A 16,287-nucleotide genomic window follows, 5' to 3' on the forward strand; every position below is an offset into this window, starting at 1 on the left:
TGTGACAGTGATTCCGTGGTCTCCTTCCCACCCCGGGGATGCCCCCTTTTCACACACTCTGCACTGTGTTTATGAATGTGGAGGTGGGGAAGAACTGTGCTGCCTATGAGGTGGTGGGGGAGGTGGCAGGGAGCGGGGTTTCTGGGAACCACCCTCGGAGCTTGGTTCCCAGAAGATGAAAAATGCTGTGGCTTTCTAGACACTGTCTAGCAACCATAGGTTTGCTCTCCCTGTGTGCTTTAATTTCCCCCCTCAAATATTTCAGGTGAACTACTTGTGTGGAGGGGGCAGCCATACAACTCTGTCCCATGACCTATTAATTTACCCTGGCTTCAAACTGTACAACTGCAAAGCCATGCGCTGGTTCAGGAGGTCTGCCACCTAGATGTTACTGAAGGCTTCAAATACACCAACACATGTAAATTAATTAAAAATAGTTAATGCATTTTTTCAAAAAATAACCCTGAGGTGCTCACTGCCAGGTATGTATGCAAAGTTCCAGGTGTGTAAGTTTCACAGTTTTGGCACTAAGGGGCTGACAGAGAGACAGACGCACATCATCTTTTATAAGAAATACTTAGAAAGCCTACTTACCAATAGCTGTCAAGGATTTGTCATCAGACTGATATGCATGCAGATAGGTTTTTAATGATACGCACTTGGCTTGATGAAAAGGACCCAAATGCCAACGTTGACCTGGTATGCAAAGCGGAGGGAAAAGTCCTGTAGTGGGCAGGAAAAGCTTTGCAGGAGTGGAATGAGATGGGACCAAGATCATGGGATTGATGTGGGAGGGAGGGGAAGCCTTCCCAGGAATCGAGAGAAGTCTGAATAAAATTGGGGAAGGAGGCTGGAATGATATTTCGAGCCTAAACATCAGGCCTTTTCCAGATCGCGCACCTTGAAAAAAGTAGATCATGAAGGAAAGTAAGATGGGAAAGTGAAATGCCACTTAGGGTGCAATCCTATGCACGTTTAGACAAAAAAGGCCTACCACTCTGAGAATTGCAGGTTGGCTGTGGAATGCTGGGAGTGGTAGGTTTTTTTTCTGTCTAAACGTGCATAAAATTGTGCCTTTACTTAATTTATGTGGTCCGTTTACCACACCCCCAACAGCTGAGGCAGCTTATAATAATTAAAGCCAGAAAACGCAAAGGTGTACAAAGAGTGAAAGTCCCATTCCTTGTTGAGAGCACTGGGAAATGTGGAAGAGAATATTTCTTAGTACAGATTTTTTTTCTTTCTCACATAGCCAGCGTCCTTCAAGGAGGTAACAGTATTCTACTGTGCGGGTGAGTTATTTCCTGGATCCAGGCGAAAGAGCTCTGTGCAAGGAAGCCATGCTGGAGGAGCTGGGAACTGTGGCATCTCTGGGTGAGGATTCCTTTTCCTTACTGGATAAATGAGAATGGGATGAATTTCTCTTCTTGGTCGTTGTAGTTGAGATGATGATATGGTGTGGAGGCATTGCTGTCCAAGCCCTGGTCGATCTTTGGAAGGCAAAGCTGAGCCAGGCGGTTGACAGAAATGCTCTCAAGCAACTTCTCATCTTGAGCTGACTCATGGCTGCTCTTTACTGTACACCTGAATTTTATTGATGAAATGTTCTAGGTCAATACATGACTATTAAATGTGAAGTGCGTATAAAGGAAAAAATTAGTAAATAGCACTCAGAATGCCTGAAGATTTTGTAGTGACCAGCCTCTCTCTTTCTTTGAAAGAAATTCCAAGACTAGACTTTAGCTCCCAGCTGGAAGAAGGAAAATATCACGTTGTCCAGGGCTCCGATGAAGAGGAGCGATTGGCAGGTACCTGCTTAGATTTGTAGTGGAACTATTTCCTGTCTGGGAATTGAATGGGGGTTTTGGAGAACTTTTCATCTTCTCTTCAATTGTTGAGCTTAATCAGCCGCACAGCATATCCCCCAACAGAATACAGAGCGTGATTTGATTTGATTTGTACCTTGCTGTCTATGAAAACATGGCACTGAGGGCGGCTTATAGGCACCATTAAAATGGATTAACACAATAAAACAATACAATAAAATACAATAAAAGCATGACCATTACAGAATAAAAACAGTACTCCTCTTAACAGACTTATGGACAGAAGGTCTTGAATAAAGTGTTCCTTGCCTGTCAGTGGTAGGATAGCACGCTTCCTGTAATCAGCCCCATCAACAGTCTGGCTCCAGCATTCTGGACTTTCTGAACAGATTTTGAAGACAGCCCCATGTACAGCATGTTACAGTAGTCCAAGCAGGCTGTAAATAAGGCATGGTGACCGTGGCCAGATCAGACACCCTAGGAATGTTCACAGTGTGCAAATGCGCTCCTGGCCACTGCCGAGACCTGGGCATCCGGGTTCAGGGCTACGTCCCAAAGCACCCCCAAACTGTGAGCCTGAGTCTTCAGAGGGAGTGTAACGCCATCCAGCACAGGACGAACCTCTATTCCCTGATTTCCTTTCGACTGAGCAGCAACACCACTACCTTGTCTGGATTAAGCTTGAATGTATTTGCCACCATCCACTCCATTACCAACCTGAGACCTGCTTCAGAACCAGAAAAGCTTCCTTGGATTTAGATGGAAAGGAGAGAGAGAGCGGGGTGTCATCAGGATCCTGGTGGCACCGAACCCCAAACTCCCAGTGGATTCGTATATATGTGAAACACCATGGGGGATGAGGTCGAATCCTGAGGAACACCACAGGCTAGCGGCCATGGCTTCGAGCAGGAATCCCGCAGCGCCAACTTCTGAAATCAAACCTCCAAGAAGGACCTGAGTGACTAGCTGTGTCCCATCTCAGACGCCATAAAAGGATGCGATGGTCGATGTTATCAAAAGCTGCAGAAAGGTCCAGTTCCTGGTGTAGATCATCCACCAAGGTGACGAAAGTTGTCTCTGTTCCATAGCCCGACCTGAAGCTAGATTGTAATGGATCTAGGTAATCCATGTCATCCAGAAATCCCTGGAGCTGAGAAGCCACCTCACGCTCCAGCACCTTGCCCAAGAATTTTCGTGAACTGCCCAGAGAGCTTCGGCTATTGAGCAGTATAGAAATTAATTAAAGAACTAAACAATTGAATATTGTAGACTGGCTGGAAAGTATCCACCACCGGCCAGTCTCTAATTTTAGTACCACCTCGCTTATCCACGGTAGAATAGGGATGTCAGAGAATTCCGCGACGGATCTCGGTGAGGCCGAATGCTAGTGCATTCGGCCCCCCCGAAAACCGTCGCAGAACGAAGCCCCTGCTCCCCCCACCCCACGAAAGGTGCGCGGGACGAAGTCCCCGCCGCCCACACCTCACAAAAGGTGCGCGAAACGGAGCACTTACCTGCTCCCGTCCGCTCTGCTTTGCAAACGGCGGCTGTCCTGCGGCTGCCATTCACTTCTTCCTCTTCAGCCATGATAGGCTATGTAAATACTTACGTAACTTATCACGGCTAACGCAGGGACGCAAATGGCGGTGGCTACGACAGCCACCATTTGCATCCCTGCAGGGCTGCCCAGTGGCCGGATGTCCGGCTGCGGGTGGCCGGAGCTGGCCAGTGGCTCCGCGGCTTGGCCGCGGAGCAGAGCGGGCCGGACAGGATTCCGGGGGGAGGGATGGAACGCCTCCCCCCACCTGCGGAACCCAGCGGAGCCAAGTAAGTGGGGTTTCGTAAACCCCTATGGTAGAATCACACCTTGCCTTTAAGAAGCATTCGCCACTACCCTTACCCGCTCAGCCGGTCCCCAATGCCCGGTTGCATTTATAAGCCAGAGGGGGCAAGGGTCCAGCACACGAGTGGCGGGCCTCACCTCTCCAGGAATCCTGTCCACATCATCGTGCTGTACAAATAGAAAAGTACCCATTGTAATTGGACACGCAACAGCCAAAATTACATCCACCAGACATGGAACAAGTACAGCATCGAACCCAGCACAGGCACCTTCGATTTTATCTGCAAAGTGTTGTGCAAATTAGTCCCAGTACGCTTAAGTCCAAGTCCAGTTGCCAGCGGGCAATAATTGTATGTCTAGTAACTCATACATAGACAGGAAGGTAGATGCACAGGCCCTCCCTTCCCTCCTCCAGTCTGGCCAACAGACCGGATGGCCCTCCCCCTCATTCACCTCGAACTGGCTCCCACAAAGGGACAACCACTCTGGTGCCACCTCTTTGGTGGCAGCCCGGTCCCAAGGCTGCCCACCTTTTATGCACCTGCCGCAGGAAGCTGGTGCAATCCTTGGAATGGTGGCAGATCTCCCAGAGAGAGTACGGGGACCAGGGTGTGGTTCTGCGAAGGCACAGTTGTTCTCTCACCCCAGAAAGTTAATGTGGAACAGCCACAGGTAACAGACAGGAAGCACGATGGTCGAGGTCAGTAGCAGTCTACCTGACCAGGTGTCTCTTCTTTGTTCTCGTGTAGCAGTGCAGCTAATTGTGCTTGATTTCTGGTGAGATCTTTGATTTCTTCCGTGAACTCCTAAGATGTTCTTTTTCTTTCTTTTTCTCGCAAAGCAGATGACGGGCAGGACAAGGAGAAATATCAGGAGCCATCTCTGGTGTCAACAGAAACCACCCAGCATGAAGTGGGGAAAGAGTCGTTTGGGGAACAAAGGGGACCAAAATATCACCAGAGGAACTTGACAGTGAAGAGGAAGACGAAATCTGCTGTTTCTCAGAGTTCTGACACAGATGAACTCCAGATGTCACCAGAAGATCAGAAAGCAAAGCAAAGGAAAAAGCCTGAAGTGTGTGGGGAGATATTCAACCATAATTCTGAACTGAATAGCCACCGCAGGGTCCACGCAGGAGAGAAACCATATAAGTGCATGGAGTGTGGAAAGAATTTCTCTCGGAGATCATTCCTTACTTTACATCACAGAACTCACACAGGGGAGAAACCATATGAATGCATGGAGTGTGGAAAGAGCTTCAGTAATAGTGGAAACCTTACTATGCACCAAAGAACTCACACAGGAGAGAAACCATATACATGCTTGGAGTGTGGAAAAAGCTTCAGTGCTAATGGAAATCTTACTAGGCACCAAAGAACTCACACAGGGGAGAAACCATTTAAATGCATAGAGTGTGGAAAGAATTTCTGTCAGAGATCACATCTTACTTTACATCAAAGAACCCACACTGGGGAGAAACCATATAAATGTATGGAGTGTGGAAAGAATTTCTGTCAGAGATCACATCTTACTTTACATCAAAGAACTCACACCGGGGAGAAACCATATAAATGCATGGAGTGTGGAAAGAATTTCTCTCAGAGATCACATCTTACTCTACATCAAAGAACTCACACCGGGGAGAAACCATATAAATGCATGGAGTGTGGAAAGAGCTTCTGGGATGGTGGAAACCTTATTAGGCACCAAGAAACTCACACCGGGGAGAAACCATATAAATGCATGGAGTGTGGAAAGAATTTCTGTCGGAGATCACATCTTACTTCACATCAAAGAACTCACACCGGGGAGAAACCATATAAATGCATGGAGTGTGGAAAGAGCTTCATTCAGAGTGGAAATCTTACGAACCACCAAAGAACTCACACTGGGGAGAAACCATTTAAATGCATGGAGTGTGGAAAGAATTTCTGTCAGGGATCACGTCTTACTTTACATCAAAGAACTCACACAGGGGAGAAACCATATAAGTGCTTTGAGTGTGGGAAGAGCTTCAGTTTTAATGGAAATCTTACTGTGCACCAAAGAACTCACACAGGAGAGAAACCATATAAATGCATGGAGTGTGGAAAGAATTTCTGTCAGGGATCATATCTTACTTTACATCAAAGAACTCACACTGGGGAGAAACCATATAAGTGCTTGGAGTGTGGAAAGAGCTTCAGTGAGAGTGGAAAACTTACTAGGCACCAAAGAACTCACACAGGGGATCAAGCATATAAATGCATGGAGTGTGGAAAGAGCTTCAGTGAGAGTGGAAAACTTACTAGGCACCAAAGAACTCACACAGTGGATAAAGCATATAAATGCATGGAGTGTGGAAAGAGCTTCAGCGATAGTAGAACACTTATTTCACATGAACGAACTCACACAGGGGTTCAAACACATAAATGCATAGAGTGTGGAAAGAATTTATGTCAGAGATCACGTCTTACTTTACATCAAAGAACTCACACAGGGGAGAAACCATATACATGTCTGGAGTGTAGAAAGAACTTCAGTGTTCGGTCAAGCCTTACTTTTCATCTAAGAGATCATACAGGGGAGAAACCATATAAATGCATAGAGTGTGGAAAGAGCTTCAGTGCCAGGGGAACACTGACTAGGCACCAACGAACTCACACAGGGGAGAAACCGTATAAATGCATGGAGTGTGGAAAGAGCTTCGGTCAAAGCTCACATCTTACTTTACATCAAAGAACTCACACAGGGGAGAAACCATATCCATGCTTGGAATGTGGAAAGAGCTTCAGTGCTAATGGAAATCTTACTATTCACCAAAGAACTCACACCTGGGAGAAATCATATAAATGCATGGAGTGTGGAAAGAGCTTCAGGGATGGTGGAAAACTTATTAGGCACCAACAAACTCACACCGGGGAGAAACCATATAAATGCATGGAGTGTGGAAAGAATTTCTGTCAGAGATCACATCTTACTCTACATCAAAGAACTCACACTGGGGAGAAACCATATAAATGCATGGAGTGTGGAAAGAATTTCTCTCAGAGATCATCTCTTACTTTACATCAAAGAACTCACACAGGGGAGAAACCATATGAATGCATAGAGTGTGGAAAGAATTTCTGTCAGAGATCAAATCTTACTTCACATCAACGAACTCACACAACGGAGAAACCATATGAATGCATGGAGTGTGGACAGAGCTTCAGAGAGAGTGGAAAACTTACTACGCACCGAAGAACTCACACAGGGGAGAAACCATATAAATGCATGGAGTGTGGAAAGAATTTCTGTCAGGGATCACATCTTACTTTACATCAAAGAGCTCACACTGGGGAGAAACCATATAAATGCATGGAGTGTGGAAAGAGGTTCAGTGAGAGTGGAAAACTTACTAGGCACCAAAGAATTAACACGGGGGAGAATCTATATAAATGCTTGGAGTTTGGAAAGAGCTTCAGTGATAGTGGAAACCTTACTATGCACCAAAGAACTCACACAGGAGAGAAACCATATAAATGCTTGGAGTGTGGAAAGAGCTTCAGTGCTAATGGAAATCTTACTAGGCACCAAAGAACTCACACAGGGGAGAAACCATATAAATGCATAGAGTGTGGAAAGAATTTCTGTCAGAGATCACATCTTACTTTACATCAAAGAACTCACACTGGGGAGAAACCATATGAATGCATGGAGTGTGGAAAGAGCTTCATTCAGAGTGGAAATCTTACGAACCACCAAAGAACTCACACTGCGGAGAAACCATTTAAATGCATGGAGTGTGGAAAGAATTTCTGTCAGGGATCATATCTTACTTTACATCAAAGAACTCACACAGGGGAGAAACCATATAAGTGCTTGGAGTGTGGAAAGAGCTTCAGTTTTAATGGAAATCTTACTAGGCACCAAAAAACTCACACAGGGGATAAAGCATATAAATGCATGGAGTGTGGAAAGAGCTTCAGTGAGAGTGGAAAACTTACTAGGCACCAAAGAACTCACACAGGGGATAAAGCATATAAATGCATGGAGCATGGAAAAAGCTTCAGCGATAGTAGAACACTTATTTCACATGAACAAACTCACACAGGGGTTCAAACACATAAATGCATAGAGTGTGGAAAGAATTTATGTCAGAGATCACGTCTTTGTTGTTGTTGTTCAGTCGTGTCCGACTCTTCGTGACTCCATGGACCATAGCACGCCAGGCCTTCCTGTCCTGCGCACTCTCCCGGAGTGTGCTCAGGTTCATATTCATTGCATCGGTGATGCTATCTAGCCATCTCATCCTCTGCCGTCCCCTTCTCCTTTTGCCTTCAGTCTTTCCCAGCATCAGGGTCTTTTCCAGAGAGTTTTCTCTTCGCATTAGGTGGCCAAAATATTTGAGCTTCAGCTTCAGTATCTGTCCTTCCAATGAGCACTCAGGGTTGATTTCCTTTAGGATTGACTGATTTGACCTCCTTGCAGTCCAGGGGACTCGTAAGAGTCTTCTCCAGCACCACAGTTCGAAAGCATCAATTCTTCGGCGCTCAGCCTTCCTTATAGTCCAGCTCTCACAGCCATACATTACTACTGGGAAAACCATAGCTTTGATTAGATGGACTTTTGTTGGCAAGGTGATGTCTCTGCTTCTTACTATGCTGTCTAGGTTTGCCATAGCTTTCCTCCCAAGGAGCAAGCGTCTTTTAATTTCATGGCTACAGTCACCATCTGCGGTGATCTTGGAGCCCAAGAAAGTAAAATCTGTCACTGCTTCCATTTCTTCCCCTTCTATATGCCAGGAAGTGATGGGGCCAGATGCCATGATCTTCGTTTTTTTAATGTTGAGTTTCAAACCAGCTTTTGCACTCTCCTCTTTCACCCTCAACAAGAGGCTCTTTAGATCCTCTTCACTTTCTGCCATTAGGGTGGTATTGTCTGCATATCGGAGGTTGTTGATAATTCTCCCAGCAATCTTAATTCCGACCTCTGATTCATCCAACCCGGCATTTCTCATGATGTACTCTGCATATAAGTTAAATAAGCAGGGTGACAATATGCAGCCTTGTCGTACTCCTTTCCCAATTTTGAACCACTCGGTTGTTCCATGTCCGGTTCTTACTGTTGCGTCTTGACCCTCGTACAGGTTTCTCAGGAGACAGGTCAGGTGGTCTGGTACTCCCATCTCTTTAAGAATTTGCCACAGTTTGTTGTGATCCACACAATCAAAGGCTTTAGCGTAGTCAATGAAGCAGAAAGAGACGTTTTTCTGGAATTCTCTTGCTTTCTCCATGATGCAGCGAATGTTGGCGATTTGATCTCTAGTTCCTCTGCCTCTTCGAAACCCAGCTTGTACTTCCGGTAGTTCTCGGTTCGCATACTGCTGAAGCCTAGCTTGTAGGATTTTGAGCATCACCTTGCTGGCATGTGAAATGAGCGCAATGGTGCGGTAGTTTGAACACTCTTTGGCGTTGCCCTTCTTTGGAATTGGAATGTAAACTGACCTTTTCCAGTCTTGCGGCCATTGTTGAGTGTTCCAAATTTGTTGGCATATTGAATGCAGCACTTTAACAGCATCATCTTTTAGGATTTTAAATAGCTCAGCTGGAATACTGTCATCTCCGCTAGATTTGTTGTTACTAATGCTTCCTAAGGCCCACTTGACTTCACTCTCTAGGATGTCCGGCTCAAGTTCAGTGACCGCACTATCATGGCTATCAAGGACATTACTATCATGGCTATCAAGGACATTAAGATCTTTCCTGTATAGTTCTTCTGTGTATTCTTGCCACCTCTTCTTAATCTCATCTGCTTCTGTTAGGTCCCTGCCTTCTTTGTCCTTTATCATGCCCGTCTTTGCACAAAACGTTCCCTTGAGATCTCCAATTTTCTTGAAGAGATCTCTAGTCTTTCCCATTCTGTTGTTTTCCTCGATTTCCTTGCATTGTTCATTTAAGAAGGCCTTCTTGTCTCTCCTTGCTATTCTCTGGAACTCTGCATTCAGTTGGATATATCTTCCCCTTTCTCCCTTGCTTTTTGCTTCCCTTCTTTCCTCAGCTACTTGTAAAGCCTCATCAGACAGCCACTTGGCTTTCTTGCATTTCTTTTTCTTTGGGATGGATTTCGTTGCTGCCTCCTGAACAATGTTACGGACCTCCATCCATAGTTCCTCAGGCACTCTGTCTATCAGGTCTAATCCCTTCAATCTATTCCTCACCTCCACTGTATATTCATAAGGGATATGATTGAGGTCATACCTGAATGGTTTAGTGGTTTTCCCTACGTTCTTCAATTTAAGCCGAAATTTTGCAAGAAGCAGCTCATGATCTGAGCCACAGTCAGCTCCAGGTCTTGTTTTTACTGACTGTATGGAGCTTCTCCATCTTTGGCTGCAAAGGACATAATCTGATTTCATAATCTGGTGATGTCCATGTGTAGAGTCGTCTCTTGTGCTGTTGTAAAAGAGTGTTTGCTATGATCAGCGTGTTCTCTTGGCAAAACTCTATTAGCTTTTGTCCTGCTTCATTTTGTACACCAAGGCCATGCCTACCTGTCATCCCGGTGATTTCTTGACGTCCTACTTTAGCATTCCAGTCCCCTATGATGAAGAGGACATCTTTTTTTGGTGTTAGTTCTAGAAGGTGTTGGAGGTCTTCATAGAACCGATCAACCTCAGCTTCTTCGGCATCAGTGGTTGGGGCATAGACTTGAATTACTGTGATGTTGAATGGTTTGCCTTGGATTCGTACTGAGATCATTCTATCATTTTTAAGATTGTACCCCAGTACTGCTTTTCCCACCCTTTTGTTGACTATGAGTGCTACTCCATTTCTTCTAAGGGATTCTTGCCCACAGTAGTAGATATGATGGTCACCTGAATTAAATTCGCCCATGCCTGTCCATTTTAGTTCGCTGATTCCCAAGATGTCGATGTTCAATCTTGCCATCTCATGTTTGACCACCTCCAGCTTACCTTGATTCATTGATCTAACATTCCAGGTTCCTAAACAATATTGTTCTTTACAGCATCGGATTTTCTTTTCACCACCAGTGGAAAGAGCTTCAGCGATAGTAGAACACTTACTTCACATGAACAAACTCACACAGGGGTTCAAACACATAAATGCATAGAGTGTGGAAAGAATTTATGTCAGAGATCACGTCTTACTTTACATCAAAGAACTCACACAGGGGAGAAACCATATACATGTCTGGAGTGTAGAAAGAACTTCAGTGTTCGGTCAAGCCTTACTTTTCATCTAAGAGGTGATACAGGGGAGAAACCATATAAATGCATAGAGTGTGGAAAGAGCTTCAGTGACAGCGGAACACTGACTATACACCAAAGAACTCACACAGGGGAGAAACCATATAAATGCATGGAGTGTGGAAAGAGCTTCGGTCAAAGCTCACATCTTACTTTACATCAAAGAACTCACACAGGGGAGAAACCATATCAATGCTTGGAGTGTGGAAAGAGCTTCAGTGCTAATGGGAATCATACTATGCACCAAAGAACTCACACAGGGGAGAAACCATATAAATGCATGGAGTGTGGAAAGAGCTTCGGTCAAAGCTCACATCTTACTTTACATCAAAGAACTCACACAGGGGAGAAACCATATCCATGCTTGGAGTGTGGAAAGAGCTTCAGTGCTAATGGAAATCTTACTATGCACCAAAGAACTCACACCTGGGAGAAAGCATATAAATGCATGGAGTGTGGAAAGAGCTTCAGGGATGGTGGAAAACTTATTAGGCACCAACAAACTCACACCGGGGAGAAACCATATAAATGCATGGAGTGTGGAAAGAATTTCTGTCAGAGATCATCTCTTACTTTACATCAAAGAACTCACACAGGGGAGAAACCATATGAATGCATAGAGTGTGGAAATAATTTCTGTCAGAGATCAAATCTTACTTCACATCAACGAACTCACACAACAGAGAAACCATATGAATGCATGGAGTGTGGAAAGAGCTTCAGAGAGAGTGGAAAACTTACTACGCACCGAAGAACTCACACAGGGGAGAAACCATATAAATGCCTGGAGTGTGGAAAGAATTTCTGTCAGGGATCACATCTTACTTTACATCAAAGAGCTCACACTGGGCAGAAACCATATAAATGCATGGAATGTGGAAAGAGGTTCAGTGAGAGTGGAAAACTTACTAGGCACCAAAGAACTCACACAGGGGAGAAACTATATAAATGCTTGGAGTTTGGAAAGAGCTTCAGTGATAGTGGAAACCTTACTATGCACCAAAGAACTCACACAGGGGAGAAACCATATAAATGCATAGAGTGTGGAAAGAATTTCTCTCAGAGACCACATCTTACTCTACATCAAAGAACTCACACCTGGGAGAAAGCATATAAATGCATGGAGTGTGGAAAGAGCTTCGGGGATGGTGGAAACCTTATTAGGCACCAACAAACTCACACCGGGGAGAAACCATATAAATGCATGGAGTGTGGAAAGAATTTCTGTCAGAGATCATCTCTTACTTTACATCAAAGAACTCACACAGGGGAGAAACCATATGAATGCATAGAGTGTGGAAATAATTTCTGTCAGAGATCAAATCTTACTTCACATCAACGAACTCACACAACAGAGAAACCATATGAATGCATGGAGTGTGGAAAGAGCTTCAGAGAGAGTGGAAAACTTACTACGCACCGAAGAACTCACACAGGGGAGAAATCATATAAATGCCTGGAGTGTGGAAAGAATTTCTGTCAGGGATCACATCTTACTTTACATCAAAGAGCTCACACTGGGCAGAAACCATATAAATGCATGGAATGTGGAAAGAGGTTCAGTGAGAGTGGAAAACTTACTAGGCACCAAAGAACTCACACCGGGGAGAAACTATATAAATGCTTGGAGTTTGGAAAGAGCTTCAGTGATAGTGGAAACCTTACTATGCACCAAAGAACTCACACAGGGGAGAAACCATATAAATGCATAGAGTGTGGAAAGAATTTCTCTCAGAGACCACATCTTACTCTACATCAAAGAACTCACACCTGGGAGAAAGCATATAAATGCATGGAGTGTGGAAAGAGCTTCGGGGATGGTGGAAACCTTATTAGGCACCAACAAACTCACACCGGGGAGAAACCATATAAATGCATGGAGTGTGGAAAGAATTTCTGTCAGGGATCACATCTTACTTTACATCAAAGAACTCACACTGGGGAGAAACCATATAAATGCCTGAAGTGTGGAAAGAATTTATGTCGGAGATCACATCTTACTTTACATCAAAGAACTCACTCCGGGGAGAAACCATATAAATGCATGGAGTTTGGAAAGAGCTTCATTCAGAGTGGAAATCTTACGAACCACCAAAGTACTCACACTGGGGAGAAACCATTTAAATGCATGGAGTGTGGAAAGAGCTTCAGGGATGGTGGAAACCTTATTAGGCACCAACAAACTCACACTAGGGAGAAACCATATGAATGCATAGAGTGTGGAAAGAATTTCTGTCAGAGATCACATCTTACTTTACATCAAAGAACTCGCACAACGGGGAAACCATATGAATGCATAGAGTGTGGAAAGAATTTCTGTCAGGGATCACATCTTACTTTACATCAAAGAACTCACACTGGGAAGAAACCATATAAATGCATGGAGTGTGGAAAGAGCTTCGATCAAAGCTCACATCTTACTTTAAATCAAAGAACTCACACAGGGGAGAAACCACATAAATGTCTGGAGTATGGAAAGCATTTCTGTCGTCAGTCAGGCGTTACTTCACATCAATGAACTCATACGGGAGGAACCATATGAATGCATGGAGTGTGGAAAGAGCTTCAGTGATAGTGGAACACTTACTAGGCACCAAACTCACAAAGGCGAGAAACCATATAAATGCATGGAGTGTGGAAAGAGCTTCATTCAGAGTGGAAATCTTACAAACCACCAAAGAACTCACACTGGGGAGAAACCATTTAAATGCATGGAGTGTGGAAAGAATTTCTGTCAGAGATCACATCTTACTTCACCATCAACGAACCCAATGAAGGAGAAGATGAGGATGAAACTTTTGAAAAGCAAATAGCCAATTTTTTTTTGAAAAGCAAATAGCCAATTTTTCAAGGAATCATGATGCAGTAGTAATGGGGGACTTTAATTTCCCTGATATTTGTTGGGAGACAAATTCTGCAAAATATGGTCTCTCCAGGAAATTCCTGACTTGTGTGGCTGATAACTTCCTCCTACAGGAAGTAGAGGAAGGAACTAGAGGATCAGCTATTCTTGACTTGATCCTAACCAACAGGGATGACTTGGTGGATAAAGGAGCAGTTACAGGAACTCTGGGTGAAAGCGACCATGTTATACTTGAGTTCTTGGTTCTAAGGGAAGCAAAAGCCGAGTGTAGTCAAACTTGTACCCTGGATTTTAGGAAAGCTGATTTTAATAAATCAGAACAATGATCAGTAAGGTCCCATGGCAAACAACTCTAATGAGAAAAGGAGTCCAAGGTGGGTGGGAGTTTTTAAAAAAGGAAATTCCCAAGGCCCAAGTACAAACAATTCCAACAAGAAAAATGGTGGAAGACAACAGAAGAAGCCAATGTGGCTTCACAGAAAGCTTAGACTTGACCTGAAAACAAAAAAGCACACATATAGGAAGTGGAAGAGGGGCCAAGCCACAAAGGAAGAGTACAGACAGGTAGCACAGAACTGCAGGGATGGCATCAGGAAGGCTAAAGCTGAGAACGAGCTGAGGTTAGTGAGGGATGCTAAAAGCAACAAAAAGGCTTTCTTCAGCTACGTGCATAGTAAAAGACAGGAATGAAATGGTTGTTCAGCTATTAAATAAGGATGGCAAAATGATAAGAGATGACAAAGAAAAGGCAGAAGTGCTCAATTCCTACTTTGGCTCAGTCTTCTCCCAAAAGAGGGTCTATGACCCCCGTGGCAAAGGCGAAGTACAGGCTGAAGGGGCAGGATTGCAGCTTGAGATCCATAGGCATATGGTCAGGGAACACCAAATTCCTTTGAAGGAGTTCAAATCTCCAGGGCCAGATGAAGTGCACCCTAGAGTATTAAAGGAACTGGCAGAAGAACTCTCAGAACCGTTGTCTATTCTCTTTGAGAAGTCATGGAGGACGGGTGAAGTGCCAGAAGCCTGGAGGAGGGCTAATGTTGTCCCTATCTTCAAAAAGGGTACAAAGGAGGAACCTGGGAACTACAGACCAGTCAGTCTGACATCAATCTCTGGGAAAATTCTGGAGCAGATTATCAAGCAATCCATCTGTAAGCACCTTGAAAACAATGCCGTGATTACTCAAAGCCAACATGGATTTTCAAGAACCAATCCTGCCAGATGAATCGGATCTCATTTTTTGATCAAGTCACCTCCCTTGTGGACTGTGGGAATGCTATAGACATCATATGCCTTGACTTCAGCAAAGCTTTCGACAAAGTGCCCCATGATATCCTGATGAGCAAACTAGCTCAAAGTGGGCTAGATGAAACAACGATCCGGTGGATCCACAGTTGGCCACAGAATCAAACTCAAAGCGTGCTTATCAATGGGATCTTCTCCAACTGGGGAAACGTAACGAGTGGGGTACCGCAGGGCTCAGTCCTGGGCCCAGTGCTCTTCAACATTTGTATTAATGACTTGGAGGAGGAGGTGCAGGGAATGCTGATCAAATTTGCAGATGACACAAAATGGGTCGGGATAGCTAATACTTTGGAAGACAGAAACAAAATTCAAAGGGATCTTGATAGACTGGAGTGCTGGGCAGAAAACAACAGAATGAAATTTGATAGGGATAAATGCCAAGTTCTGCACCTAGGAAAAAGGAACCAAATGTACAGTTACAAGATGAGGGATACGTGGCTCAACCACACTACAAGCGAGAAGGATCTTGGAATTGTTGTCGATCACAAGCAGAATATTGGCCAACAATGTGATGTGGCTGCAATAAAGGGAAATGCTCTTTTGGGCTGCATTAATAGAAGCATAGCTTCCAAATCCCAGGAAGTACTAGTTCCCCTCTACTCAGCACTGGTTAGGCCTCCTCTGGAGTACTGTGTCCAGTTCTGGGCACCACATTTTAAGAAGGATGCAGACAAGCTGGAGAGGGTTCAGAAGAGGGCAATGAAGATGATCAGGGGACTGGAAACAAAGCCCTATGAAGAGAGACTGAAAGAACTGGGCATGTTTAGCACTGAGAAGAGAAGGCTGAGGGGAGATATGGTAGCGCTCTTCAAGTACTTGAAAGGTTGTCACAGAGAGGAAGGCCAGGATCTCTTCTCGAGAAGAGAATGGGCTCAAGTTACAGGAAGCCAGATTCTGGCTGAACATCAGGAAAAACTTCCTGACTGTTAGAGCAATATGACAATGGAACCAATGACCTAGGGAGGTGGTGGGCTCTCCCACACTGGAGGCGTTCAAGACGAGGCTGGACAGCCATCTGTCAGGGATGCTGTGACTGAGATTCCTGCATTGAGCAGGGGGTTGGACTCGATGGCCACATAGGCTCCTTCCAACCCTACTATTCTGTGATTCTATGAACTCACACAGGGAAGAAACCATATAAATGTCTGGAGTGTGGAAGGAGCTTCAGTCTTTGGTCAGGCCTTACTTCACATCAAGGAACTCGCACAGCGGAGAAACC

General features: G+C 44.6%; 1 protein-coding gene across 1 annotated transcript; it reads left to right on the plus strand.

Annotated features, from left to right (window-relative positions):
• Window positions 1-1,660: 1,660 nt before the first annotated feature.
• Window positions 1,661-16,018, plus strand: LOC146355612 (uncharacterized). Its single transcript, XM_084831151.1, is given in 4 exon segments — window positions 1,661-1,808; window positions 4,511-7,726; window positions 10,807-13,429; window positions 13,431-16,018. Coding segments are annotated over 4 exon segments (6,255 nt in total). The 5' UTR covers window positions 1,661-1,675; the 3' UTR covers window positions 13,714-16,018.
• The last annotated feature ends 269 nt before the right edge of the window (window positions 16,019-16,287 follow it).

Source organism: Heloderma suspectum, chromosome 2, assembly GCF_057233095.1.
Source record: "Heloderma suspectum isolate Gila_16-S chromosome 2, 16-S_ref, whole genome shotgun sequence".
Taxonomy (NCBI): Eukaryota; Metazoa; Chordata; class Lepidosauria; order Squamata; family Helodermatidae; genus Heloderma; species Heloderma suspectum.